The 12,548-nt window shown below is 47.6% G+C and overlaps 1 protein-coding gene across 1 annotated transcript in view; it reads right to left on the bottom strand.

Annotated features, from left to right (window-relative positions):
• Window positions 1–565: 565 nt before the first annotated feature.
• Window positions 566–12,548, bottom strand: part of NHSL2 (NHS like 2) — a 228,034-nt gene continuing 216,051 nt past the window's right edge. The window contains exons 6-9 of the mRNA XM_070257864.1: window positions 11,745–11,876; window positions 8,203–10,530; window positions 6,611–6,743; window positions 566–5,774 (exon numbers count right to left, since the gene is read on the bottom strand). Of these exons, the coding sequence (XP_070113965.1) occupies window positions 5,450–5,774; window positions 6,611–6,743; window positions 8,203–10,530; window positions 11,745–11,876 (2,918 nt within the window). The 3' untranslated portion in view covers window positions 566–5,449. The remainder of the gene's footprint in view (window positions 5,775–6,610; window positions 6,744–8,202; window positions 10,531–11,744; window positions 11,877–12,548) is intronic.

Raw genomic sequence — 12,548 nt, 5'->3', positions numbered from 1 at the left:
GGATCTGTTGAGATCAAATTTCACTATTTAGGCAAAATCTTAAAATCAAACATACTTCTGCCAGAGCCCTGCTAGAGAACAGCTACCTTGATGAAGACAGGTAGTTAAGGGTTGGCAAAACCAAACAAACTAACACCTTTTCATTTTTCCTATTTGTGAATTAAAAAAAATTTTAAACCAAAAACAGGCCAGACGTGCTGGCTAAGTCAAAGCAAAGGTTCTGCAGGTTGAACAAGTAGTTGATTCAATCTGATAATTTCTTAACAGCAAACATATACTTAACCAACATGTCGATATACATCACTTGGCCAGAGACGGATCACTGTGATGACAGCAGAAATGATGGGAAAGGTTGGAATCATTTGGAGAGTTGTGGCTGTAGTGACTCAGGGGCTTGGAGAAGGAACTGGAACACACACACACACACACACACACACACACACACATTCCAGGGATGCTGCTGCTGCTGGTCATGGGACTACACTTTGAGGACCACTGGCCTAGATTTGGGGCCTTACTGACTAACAGTATATATCTATTTCACAGAACCCATTACTTATGCAAGTTTCTTTTTGCTAAATTTATTAAAAGAGCCTCAAATGTGTATAACCATTTACTACTGTATTTCTCTATAAATCTGTTTCAGCATATTCTAAAACTTTGTTTATTTCATGTCATTGTTTAAATCATAATCATCGCTGCTCTCTGACAAAGGCAGTTCTTTGTACCTCTTTCCCACTCTCTTGTCCCTTTAAATCTGTAACATCTCAGTCACTTACAGCTGACATACACGCAAAGGCCTCGGAGGGACTGGCTGCTCTGGCATAGATCTGGTCTCATCTCACACCAAGCTGAAGTGACAGCACAAAACCTAGACATGTGTGTAGGGGGAAGCAGAGTCTTGTGTTCAATAAAGTTGTACCTCCAATAAGTTTAATAATCACCACCGGTACTGGACTGACATCAATCAGACACTGGACAGCTTCACCTTTCACAAACAGGACACATTTTCACAAACTCTTTAAATCCTTGTGTTCTTTTACTCAAATGATAAGTAGTATTCATTCCATTTGTGTAAAAATGTTAATGTACAATATGAATTATCTAGGCCTTCTCAGTGGCTTTTAGTAGCCATTTCTGAGCGTCCCTTGGTAGCAACCACATAGAACAACACTGGGTATCAGGACAATTTAATCGACCGTCAGCAGTTTACTAAAATAATTCCGGAAGATTAAGGTATTTTCTATATTCTGGAGTTAGCTGTCAGGGAATTTGGCCTTTCCATGGTGAAAAAGACACTTCTGCAACTAATTGATGCCTAAAAGTCTATAAGTAGAACTTCATTCCTTTGGCTTAAGGCTTTTCCCCTGTTAAAATGCAAGCAACCCTCAAAAGAGGTAGCATTCAGCCTTATAATCTCAAAGTAAAGGAACTGATCCCTTTCCTGAGAGCATGCTTTTCTTAGCGAGGAGGAGAACAAACTAGGAGGCACTCAGGAGAGTTGGTGCGGGAAAGCAAAGTCTGGGGAGAATGGAGCAGAAAGAGGAGACCGAGGATCCCAATGACACACCTCCAACTCAGTCACCATTTCACTGAAGGGCTCTCCCTGTCAGCATCCCTACTGAAACAGGTGCTAACTCGCCACTTGGAGCAGGTTACTTAAAAAGCAACGATGTTTTCTGATGATATTGAAGACTCTTTGATGTGTAGGCATACAAAGGTTTAAAGCAATGGAAAAATAGATGGCAACAAGACATTTGGTGCAACAACAGATAGGGAGAGTTACCCCCCTAAATCAGAAGAACTGTACTTGTTCACAGGAAGAAGATAAACTGATACTGCTTTATAGAGTGCAGATGGCACGGCCGGGACAAGGGTAAGGCACTTGCACGGCCCTGAGAGTGGGTGCCTCCTTAAATTTTGCGCCCCAGGCGCCTCACTCACCTCACTCTAGCCCTGGCCCTGGCAAATCATATTAAAGTGAATGCTCACCATTATGTTACAGACTTGGTGGTAATGGAAGGCTGCACTGGTGAGGAATGGAGCACTGACCGTGAACGCGTCTTTTTAGGGAATAGTTCGTTTATGAAGAAGAGGGCAGGTGCATGGACAGATCTGCTCAGACTGATAGGTTCAGGGGGATCGCAATCTGATCCGTGTTGTCTAGTTACAATGGATGTCCGGCGAAATGCTTCTTGCAAGAGCCTTGTAGATCTCCTCTGTCTTTGCACATTCAAGGTCGAATGTCTGCAGATCAACTGGTTGATTTGTGGTCATTAAGCTAACATGAACTATTTTGCTGCTTGTGGTCTTGCCTCCTTAAAGGGTGAGCTGTCGGCTAGGGACGCAGTTCACAGAAGTTGGGGCTGAAGGACAAGCTGGGGCCATGTGGCAGACCCAGGCGACAGACCGAGGCAGGCAAAGGAGCGGAGCCACCAGTGAAGCTTCCTGTTGTACTGGGAATGACTTGCTCTCTGCCTTCAACATTTGGTCCACAAATACATAACGAACACCCACCAAGTGCAAAACACTCAGCTACCAATTAACCTCCTCTCCTGGGGAGGACTCCCTCTACTCCTGACTAGACAGAAGTCAGTCTAGCAGAGCCACCTGCTGCTATTGGTCGGAATCAGAAGCTATAAAGGGGTAGAAACAACTGGAATTGGAAGCTGACCTCCCAGAGACAACTTCATTTCACTTGAACCCCTTCTGTATTCCACCTTCAAAAGTTGTTATCATTCTTATTGGCGCTAGTAATAGTGACAGCGGTATGTTCTCGGAAAGCCTTCCTGGAGGGGCTTTCAGCCTTCTTCTCCAGTCTCGGCAGGTAGGTGCAGAAGGCAGCAAACACTGTGGTATGTGCCTGAGTGGGAGAGAGAGTTGGTGTTATGATAATCAAGGGGAGGAGAGAGGTTGAGTGTTAGGAGTAGGAAAGATGTTCGGAGTTATGTTCATCAATGATTGGTAGAAATTCTAGAGTGGGGGTGATTGTTTGGGACTAGGTCTACCTGTTGCAAAATATTTAATGAATATTTCCAGTCCCGAATGTTACCTCTGATGATACAATCTCTGCCCCAAATCCTCTAATGGGAACACTACTGGGCATTTGAGGGCCACAGTGATGATGTAGAAGATGTATTAAAAATTCCAGACATACTGAGTATTGTAGAGGACAGCAAGACTCAAGGTAATTGAAAAATGTAAAGCTGCCTGGGCATTCAGCTTTAGATTCTTTTGGGAAAACCACCAGACGTATCAAGGTGAGGGGAGAGGTAAACCCCCTAGAAGTGACAACAAGAAGCTTCCATAAAAATCAGCAGAAGTAACAAGTCCTATACTATGTGAGTCTCATACTCGGCTTTAGAGTTCAGCTATTCATAATGGTTCCCAAGGAGAAGGCCCTGGCATCTTTTCACTTTTGTTAGGCAAAAGCACAAACACTCCTTCATTTCCCTACAGAGGAAAATCTTTCCATCTTTTGGAATTCTGAGTCTGGGGCAGACAAGTGTGGCATTCATATATAAATTAAGGCCAGGAATGAATCTCTTGTATTTCAGGCAAAATCCCTGAAATTTGGTCAGGACCTTCAAACCAAATAGTTTGAATGCTTTCGAAAGCAACTGGACTTTTGCTAACTGTTTCTTATTTTAAGTGGCTTCTGCCTAAATCAGGGGGAAGTGCTGATTGCAAGTGCTGATGGGTGGGCCTGGCCTGTACTCCGAAGTCTAGAGTTCAGAACTGTACCGACCAAGGACCGAGGCCTAGGGCTTCTATGTGAGAGGCCCAAATCTCCTCAGAACTCAGTGTGGTTTTTCAGCAGCTCTGTCCACTGGAGTGTGGGCCATTGAGCTAAGAGCTTGCTTCTCATTGGTGAGCAAGGTGACCTATGAAAATCAAGATCTGCTTGTCTCTGGGGCAGTTTCTGCATCCTCCAAGAGGCTGACCAATGAATCTGTTGGGGGGGGGGGTGGTGAAGGAGGAAGGGGTCAGGGAGCGCTTTTTGTGAACAGGCTACAATTTCATTTGACTTTTCTTTTTCCCTCTTGGGAATGGTGGGCAATTAACCCTCCATTCTTGGTCAGCCAGTTTTCTTTGTTCAATGCTTTGTCTGTTCTTTCGCCCAACCTCCCAGAAACCAGATATATGAAAATCAAATAAATCACTGCTCTTGCTCTGCTTAGAAAATTGAACTGACAAGAATAGTTAGTGCCTATAAGCTTTCTGGGGGATCGCCATGACTGTTCTGGGGTCTGTCAGAAACCCATTTACCCCAGTTCTTACACTCTCCCCGAGCATGGTTAAGTGAAAGTTGGTCAAACAGAACTTAAATGGCAAAATGTAGCCCTTTTTTTGTGTTATGAGCCATAGCATCTTGCAAGGCTGCCTTTTAGATTTTGGACATATTCTTTTAGTCTATATGTTCTCGATTTTGGAACAGAGTAAGATTTCCTTTAAACAAAACAAAACCAACCACAGACCACAATCTGAACTAAATGGTGGTAGGCAAGTTACACTTCCTTTCTCCTCCTTGAGCCTCTGATGATGCTGTTCTTCAGCTAATTACTTCCTGTAATGAATGTTATATGCAAATGAAACGAGAGTTCTTAGAATGCAGCATGAGCTGGGTACAGATCCTAGCTATCATTGTTGACAGACAACATGCCGAGTTACCTTGGCTAGATCTGAGTGAACGAATGGCTGCCTCATTTGTTGGCTGAGCTTGGTTCACCCAAAGCAACCCAGTCCTGACCTTTTCTAGCTAAGGGGTGGTCGGGGGAAGGGTCTATATGTTTATTGAAACTCATCACCCTGATCTCCGTGTAGACAATCAAACTGAAAAAGGCATGACGTTCAGGACAGAGACACATTCATATTTTGCATGACAAAAGCCATTCAATCAACCCCATGCCGAAATAAGTGCACACCTGCAAACCTCCCTTTGGGGAGAGTTAAACCAGGGTTGAAGACGCATCAGTCTTTCTGTTTCTCCATGCAGGGCCATCAAGGCCTTACCAGGAAAGTGAATGCTCAGCACTGGCACCCTATGCCCCCCCAGGTTTGGCAGCCCCCAATCTGCTCTCACCCTGCACCCCTTGGTGACAGGAGCCAGGGATGGAGCAGCCTGGTCATTGACTGAAAAGACGGCACATGTGCCCTTGCATCTGAGAATTTCCTCTTAGTGCTCACCACTGGGGGAAAACAAGGAGAAAATCGGTAGTCAGTAATGGCAAGATTGTAAGTATGAAAATGCAAAATGTCTGAAGATGATTAAGTGCCTGATGATTTCAGTTCTAGATAAAAGTGGCCTCTCTCCTGCTGTCCAGAGTGTGAGTTAATGTAAAAGAAATGTAGGCTCTTTTGTTATTTCCATGGTTCCTTTTTAAAACTCTTTCTCTTCCCTCTTCTCTACTCAAGTTTAGTAACTAAACCCTGCTTGCTGAACCATGGCTTAGGTACGTGGGTTATCGGTGGTTTCATAGTCTTTTGAAAATTGTGCGATAATTCTCCGAGCCAGCGGGTTAGTGGTCTTCAGCAGTTCGGCTGCTGAGGGGCGGGACCTTGGAGTTGCCTTGCTTCCCTTCTTCTGTAGCAAGGCCTTGAAATCATCGTTTCTGCCAGCATCTAGGTTGGCACCGCCACTTGACCCTGCAGAGGCAGCTGACTCACTAATTGGAGAATCAGCTGTGTTCCTTATTGGTGAGTGGGAGCTCAGTCTACTGCCGCCAGCAAAGGCCTCACCAGGCTCCTTCCAGCCAAGCAGCTTTCTTTTGGACCTGAATAAGAGAATGTTTGCTTTGAGTGAATTTGTGCGGCAGCCATTTCCTAATGCTTCATATAACTTCATGAACGCCAGTGACATGATCTGGGAACTTCTCTGCAGCAGCCTTGCAAACAGTCATACTTACCAGCTTTCTCTCTCACCACTAAGTCCTCAGAGTCCCTTGTCCGGCCCCCTGTCCCTGCACTCCTTTCAATGCCCACAGCTGGAGTCACTTGGCCTGTGCCTGCAGGCTCAGTCCTGCCCAGGTTCTGGGACCGAGGAAGAATTTAAGGAGTCAAGGCTGGTAGCTCAGTGACTCTGAATCAAGGCAGCCTGGGAGCTGGTCCTGTTCTGAACTGGTGCCCCAGCTCCAATAACTGGACTGTTCCCAGTTTCCTCACCCCCAAGCCCCTGCTTTGTGCCCCTGTCCAATAACTGGGTCCTCATCTGGCCCCCCTTTGCCTGTGTTCCTGCTTTGATACTCAGCCTGGTGCGCCCCATCACTTCTTGAGAAGATTTTTTTGGTACAAGAAATTCTGTGAAGGGTTAAATGTCTCTGACTGTAGACAGAGCTGTGAGGGAGCAGATGGAGCCACAATAGGCCGGTCGGTTGCTAGGAGACGAGGGGCCTCTGACTCGGCACCTGGTCCTCCCTTCCCCACCCCTCCTCCACTTCACTCAAAGATGTCAGTGAATTAAAGATGTGAGGCCCTGGACTGTGTTCCCATATGTGGGTATCTGAACTTAGTCTCCAGTTTCAATTCTAATGGCTGCTTAGAGGTAGCAGTTTTTCTTTTGGTGTCAAAAGGGAAGGCAATTACAATAGGAATTAAGGAAATTAGTCCAGACCTGTGTATCACAGTAAATAAATCTTCAGTTGTGCGTGAGGCCACAAACACGTCATCATCATCTTCCGCAATCCATTCGGCTGTTTTATCACTGATTACGCTTTTTTCTTCAGTGTTTGGTTCCATAGAACTTCCTAGACATAAGAACCAGAAGAAATTACTTTGACTACAATAGTTAGGACAAAGCACATTCTTATAACATTCTTATATGCGTTTCATTAGATGTTCAGAGCAACTCTGGAAGGGCAGCAGGGCGGAGACTCAAGGCCTCCATTTCGCAGAGGAACATGTTGCTCAGCAGGTTAGTGATTTGGCCAAGGTCGAGTGAGCGGTGAAGATCGGCCTGGGTCCCTGTTCTCTCATGCCTTTTCCATTACCACAGTTTGCCTCAGCATTCTCTTGTTTTAAAGGCATCGTTTTTAAAAATCAAGGAGCTGAGAGCAATCTAAAGCAATGACTCAACGAGTAGGTGGGAGTGGGACCCATCTGAATCTCAGAGGGAGTCTGTGGAGTGAGAGGAAGCATATTCTGAAATTCCCTGTGGCTTTGACTCGTTTGCTTGTTTTAGTCACAATGAATTAACTTACTTGAAAGTCCAAATCAGCTTGAGGAAGGCCTTAAGATTTTGATGTTTGGTGGTAAGAGTTCAGAAAAGGAGGAGAAACATGGATGAACCCAGAGGACATTATGCTAAGTGAAATAAGCCAGTCACCAAAAGACAAATACTGTATGAGTCCACTTACAGGAGGTCTCTAGAGGAGTCAAATTCGTAGAGGCGGAAAGTAGAAGAGTGGTTGCTAGGGACGGGGGGAGGGGGTGCTGGGGAGTTGGTGTTTAATGATTACAGACTTGAGTTTTGCAAGACGGAGAGAGCTCTGGAGATGGATGCTGGTGATGGTTGCACAACAGTGTCAATGTACTTAACACCACTGAACTGTACACTTAAAAATGATTAACATGGTAAATTTTATGTTATGTGTATTTGACCACAGTTAAAACAAAAAGAGACAGGAAAAAATCAAAAGGTCGAGGAACATTATCTAGCCTAGTCTTGTTGTTTCAGGAAGGTCTGGCCCCAAACCATCCAAGACAGGGAGCTCCCTTCCCTCTAGAAAGCACCAAGAAAGGCTGCTTCTAGTAACATATTCCATTGCTTCAGAAGCCTGCAAGCCTGCCACGCACGTGAACTCAGTCTGGGAGGGTACTGAGTCCTGTGCGTGAAACTGTATTCAGCGCAGCTGGTGAGAAATACTCTACATACAGTGAGGCGGAGAGAGAGTCCCCAGGGCAAGGGATGCACGCCCGACCAGGTGGATGGGTTCATAAGGTCCTAGGGTGCTAAGACATAGTTTGATTTTATTATCTCAGCACTGGGGGTTCCAGGGTAGACTGGGCCAAACTGGTCAGTCCTGATCCCAAGGACGGCGAGGCCTATTTAGAGTAACCCAGGCCCTCAAGAGGTGCCCCCCACTGACTTGGTCATCCTGGGATCAGGATCATTACTCGAGGGTATTTGCTTCTGTCTCTGGCACTCCATCCTCACTCCCATCTCTCCTGGGATTGAAGGGAAAAGCCAGCAGATAGTTTACTAACCCAGAGGGCTTGCCTCCCTTTCACCGTCAGCCTGTGGCGTTGAAGTTGGCCTTGTATTAGGTGATTGCAAATGGTCTCCAGTGGGGGGACACTTGGCATCTTCTTCCAGGGTGATGATGGGGCTGAGAGGCAGTCTTGGTTCGCCCACATAGGCCTCCATTTGAGCTGTGGGGGAGGTGAGAGGCAGGTACAGCACGCTGGGCTTTTTTGGTACAGGAGGTGGAATCTTGCCTTTCTTTTTCTCAGCTTCTTCCTGGCTCTGGAGGCTAATTCTTTCAGGCAGGGCTCTCACCTTGGGGCCCTCATCCTCCATACTTCCCTGGGGAGACTGCTGTGTTCCTGAGAAGAAAGCACCAGAGGAACTGGCAAAAGGTGTGAAAACAAGAGATGAGGGTGCTGTGGACTCCCCTGGGCTTCTGCCCTCAGGGAAGCTGGAGGACTTTGGTTTCCGCACCACTGTGTAGATGTCTTGAGGGAGTGGCCTCATGTGTTGAACTGAGCTCTTGGGGGTCATAGCCAAGGCAGGCGAAGTTAGTGAGTACTCCTCAGGGACAGATGGTGGCTTGTGGACCAAGCTTGGAGGCCTTCGAGCCAGTGGGGGCTTCTCAGCTATGGGAGGTTTCATCTTTCTTTCTGGCAAGGTGAAGACTTCTGCTCCTGATTCCTCAGCATAGTCAGGGCTCTCGATGTCATCTTCTGGCTCAGATTTGCTGACTGACCTCAGGCGAACAGAACGTAGGTCAGACTGAGTAACCATGGGCATGATTGGCTGGTTGGGGCTAGTTTTCTGGACCAGCTTGGCCCCAAAATTTGTGTCTGAGTGATGCCGGCTCACCTTGGTTTTGTTTCGGATGGAGATACTCATCCCAGACAGATCGAGGTTGGTTGAAGAAGTCAATGGTAGGTCAAATGATAGCCGTGACTTGGAAATTTTCTCCATTGGCGATGTCGGGGGTAGCGATGACTTCCTCTCAGGTACCACTGGACGCACTCGGACACTGCCGCTTGAAGGGGGCAAGTGGCCCAGGGTCAAGGACATGGAGACAGTGGGTGTTGGTGTCTCTGATTGGCTGGAGTATCCACTGGAGGGTGACATCAGCCCAGTGGGCCTTCCTGGGGAAGATACTTCCCTGGCCTCCACCTCGATGGAGAGTTGAGAAGGCGTAGTGGCTCTGGAGGTGGAAGGGGAGGCAAGAGACTCTGAGCTGCCCTGAACTTGGGTGCACTCAATGACTGTGGTGCCAGTGGCAGTGCTGGAGCTGGACAAAGATTGGTAGGTGTCACCGGACTTCCAGTCAGTAAGATACCAGTGGTGGGAGAATTGTGTACCTTCTGGATCTTTGAAGGTTGGCACAGCTGGATGACCCTGAGCATCCAGGTGGGATGAGTGATGTCCTTGGCGTTCCAAGGAGAGGCAAAGGCTTCTGGGCCTCTGGTCCTTGGGTAGTGCTGATCCACATTCTGGCAAGAGGACTGGCTCATCTTTGACCAGCGAGACACTACGTGTTGGTGGGGAAGGCTTCTTTTTGGCCTTCTTGAGTGAGATACTCTTGGACCTCTGCCTTCTATGCTGGGCCTCCTGTTGGGCACTAAGGGAGGCAATGTTGTCAGCACTGTTACTGCCCTCAGAGCTTGTACTGGCATAAGGCAGTGCACAGGCTTCACTGGCCTTCTGTTCCTCGTCATAGTCCACATCTGTGGTGCCTGAGTCTGTGGGCACAGACAGTGACCGCTCCCGGAACCTGCTGGCCCCACCTGGGCCTGTCTCCAGCCTCGAGGTACCACCAGTCAGAAGGCCAATCTTGGAGGGTCGTTCCAACACTTGCCTTCGTTGAGTAGGGTGCTCAGAGTAGCCAGCTGACCCACTGCATCCTGCTGGGTTATCACGAGTAACAAAGAGGGTAGCAGCCTCCTTAGGAACCAGAGGTGGCAGTGTGTGCATAGAGACCCAAGAATTCCCAGAGGAAGGATTTTTTCCATTTTCATTGACTTGATTGCTCTGACTAGTGGCACTTGGAGTCATGTAGGTAAAAGCATCTCCCTTCCAGGAAGTGGAGAATGTGGATTCTGTTGGTCCATTGCAAGAACTGGGGACGCTGTACACCATTCCCATGCTCTCCATGCCAGGAGGGTTTGTGCCACCACGTGCCTGGAGAAGTTCTTCTGGGTCGCTAGAAGGATTTCTCAGTACTGGCGAGGTGAGATTTGAGAACTGAGCTTCCTGACCAACTGCAACTCTTCCATGAACACCTTCTGGAGCTGAATGACTGGGCCTGATGTCTGAGGTGGTAGAGTGGGCCACACTGCCTGCTGGGCTGTTGCTGTGACCTGGAGGAGGTAAATACAGAATGTTAGTGGTGCAGCCAGGGATCCCTCAGCATCTGTGTCAAGATGGGAACACCAAATTTATGCCAAGAAGCATTTGCCAACAGCTTGGTCAGAATTCCTTGGTTCTTCCTCTCCATAGATGAGGATGCTGGGGAAGTTGGGTCCTTGCCCATCACTACACAGTGAGTCACAGGGTGCCCTTGACTTGTCCAGATGACTGCCAAAGCCTTTCCAGCTTGGATTATTCCTTTTAGAGCTGAAGTGGCAGGTGGGACTACCTTGGGTTCTTCCTGTGCTTTCACCTCAGGCTCATGAAACCATTACAGACCTCAGCGTTCACCTCTCCTGAGATGAGAGCAGAGGCTTTCAAACTGATAAAGGACAGCACTGTGTGACTTTCAGCTCCAACAATGCATCTGGAGAATGCCACAGCTGGAAAGCTCCGAGTCTGGTTGTGTTTTTGGCACCTGTCACTTTTTACCTTTGTGGCAGGAGAGACTTAGGATAACCTACAGATGTGGGGAAACCATTCAGATGTTCAAAATCCCCAAAGACCTTCTCATCTACACAATAATTATTACTGTGATATCATTATTATGATTATTATTACTGCTACTACGATGGTGATTTATAATAGCAGCCACCATTTCTTGAACGCCTGCTCTGTACTAGGCATATGGTAGGCAAATTACATACAATGACTCTAATCCTCACGACAACATCACCGGGTTGGTATCATTATCCCCAATTCACAGATGAAGAGGCTGAGGCTCAGAGAGGTTACGTAACTTGGCCAAGGCCTCCCAGTTAGGAAGTGGAGAGGCCAGGATTCACAGCCACGTCTCTCTGGTCTGTGCTCTGTGGCCAGCACTCACTTAATGGCAGCAATGGCTCTGTTAAGATGGTGCTTTTAGTGATGAGTCCCTCCTTTGTCTATTTGCCTAAATTTGACATATGTGGTTATACTCTATTTATAATGGGAAACAATAACATAATGAATTTACTAGCCTGGGAGGCCTGCTCTGCATATTTGGTTGCTACCCCTGACAAAAGGCCCTCGGTTACCCTTAATTACCAGATTGGCTTTTTCACGATGTCCACAGCCCTCCCCCTGTGAATTATTCCTGTTCCCCATCACTGCAATACCACCCGGGTGGCGGGACGGGTGGGAGCGAGCAAGGGGAAAGGTCTGGGGGATCTGCTGGGGGGGTCACCTGGGTCTCGCTGGGAAAAGTTAGAGAATCCAATAATGGTCCGCCTCCGCCTCAGGGTGGACTTGGGGTTCACGGCTGTCTCTGTGTTAAACAACGAGTGTCGCAAACTTGCATGTTTATCAAACTGCTGCCCTGTAGCCAAAATAAAGACACTTGGGTACATCCTGGTTTCTGTTTACAGTACAGTGGAAATTGGCCTGAGGTGGAGAGAAGGGATGATGGCAGTAGCATGAGCATGAATAGCATTCAGGCAGGAGGTCCTTCTTCCCCATCCCTCCCAACTTGGCCCCAGGCACCCGCAGCCCCAAGACACACATGCTGGCTTTCATAGGCCACACTCAGGGTCACCTGTGAGTCTTAGGCGGCTGAGAGCCATGGTCTTCAACCCTGGCTCCTTATCGAAATAAACCGGGCGGCTTTGGAAACTCCAATACCTAGACCCCACCCCAGAACATTTAACTCTCTGGGAGTAGGGCCAGGGCAAAAACCTTTTTCTCCAACTCCCCAGGTGATTGATTATTCACATGTACAGCCTGGGGTGAGAACCACTGGTGTAGAGAGACGGTTAGACTAGTTGTTGCCTGATTGTAACCTTTTCTCAGAGAAAGCCTTTATATGGGCCGGTGAGGACAGTGTCTCCAAGAAGCGGCCCTCTGCCCCCCACCATCCAGGAAGCAGCCTGATAGTCTGTGCTTCAGCCACCTGACCACATTTAATCAAAGTGTGCTCCTGCCTAGAGATTGCTATCTACTTTTCTTAAAGCACTGGGCCAGTTTTTCTCCTGTGGAGTTGCTGGGGCAGGGT

This window comes from Equus caballus, chromosome X, assembly GCF_041296265.1.
Source record: "Equus caballus isolate H_3958 breed thoroughbred chromosome X, TB-T2T, whole genome shotgun sequence".
NCBI classification, from domain to species: domain Eukaryota; kingdom Metazoa; phylum Chordata; class Mammalia; order Perissodactyla; family Equidae; genus Equus; species Equus caballus.
Note: the sequence above shows the minus strand (reverse complement) of the source record. Positions and strands in the feature narration are given on the sequence as shown.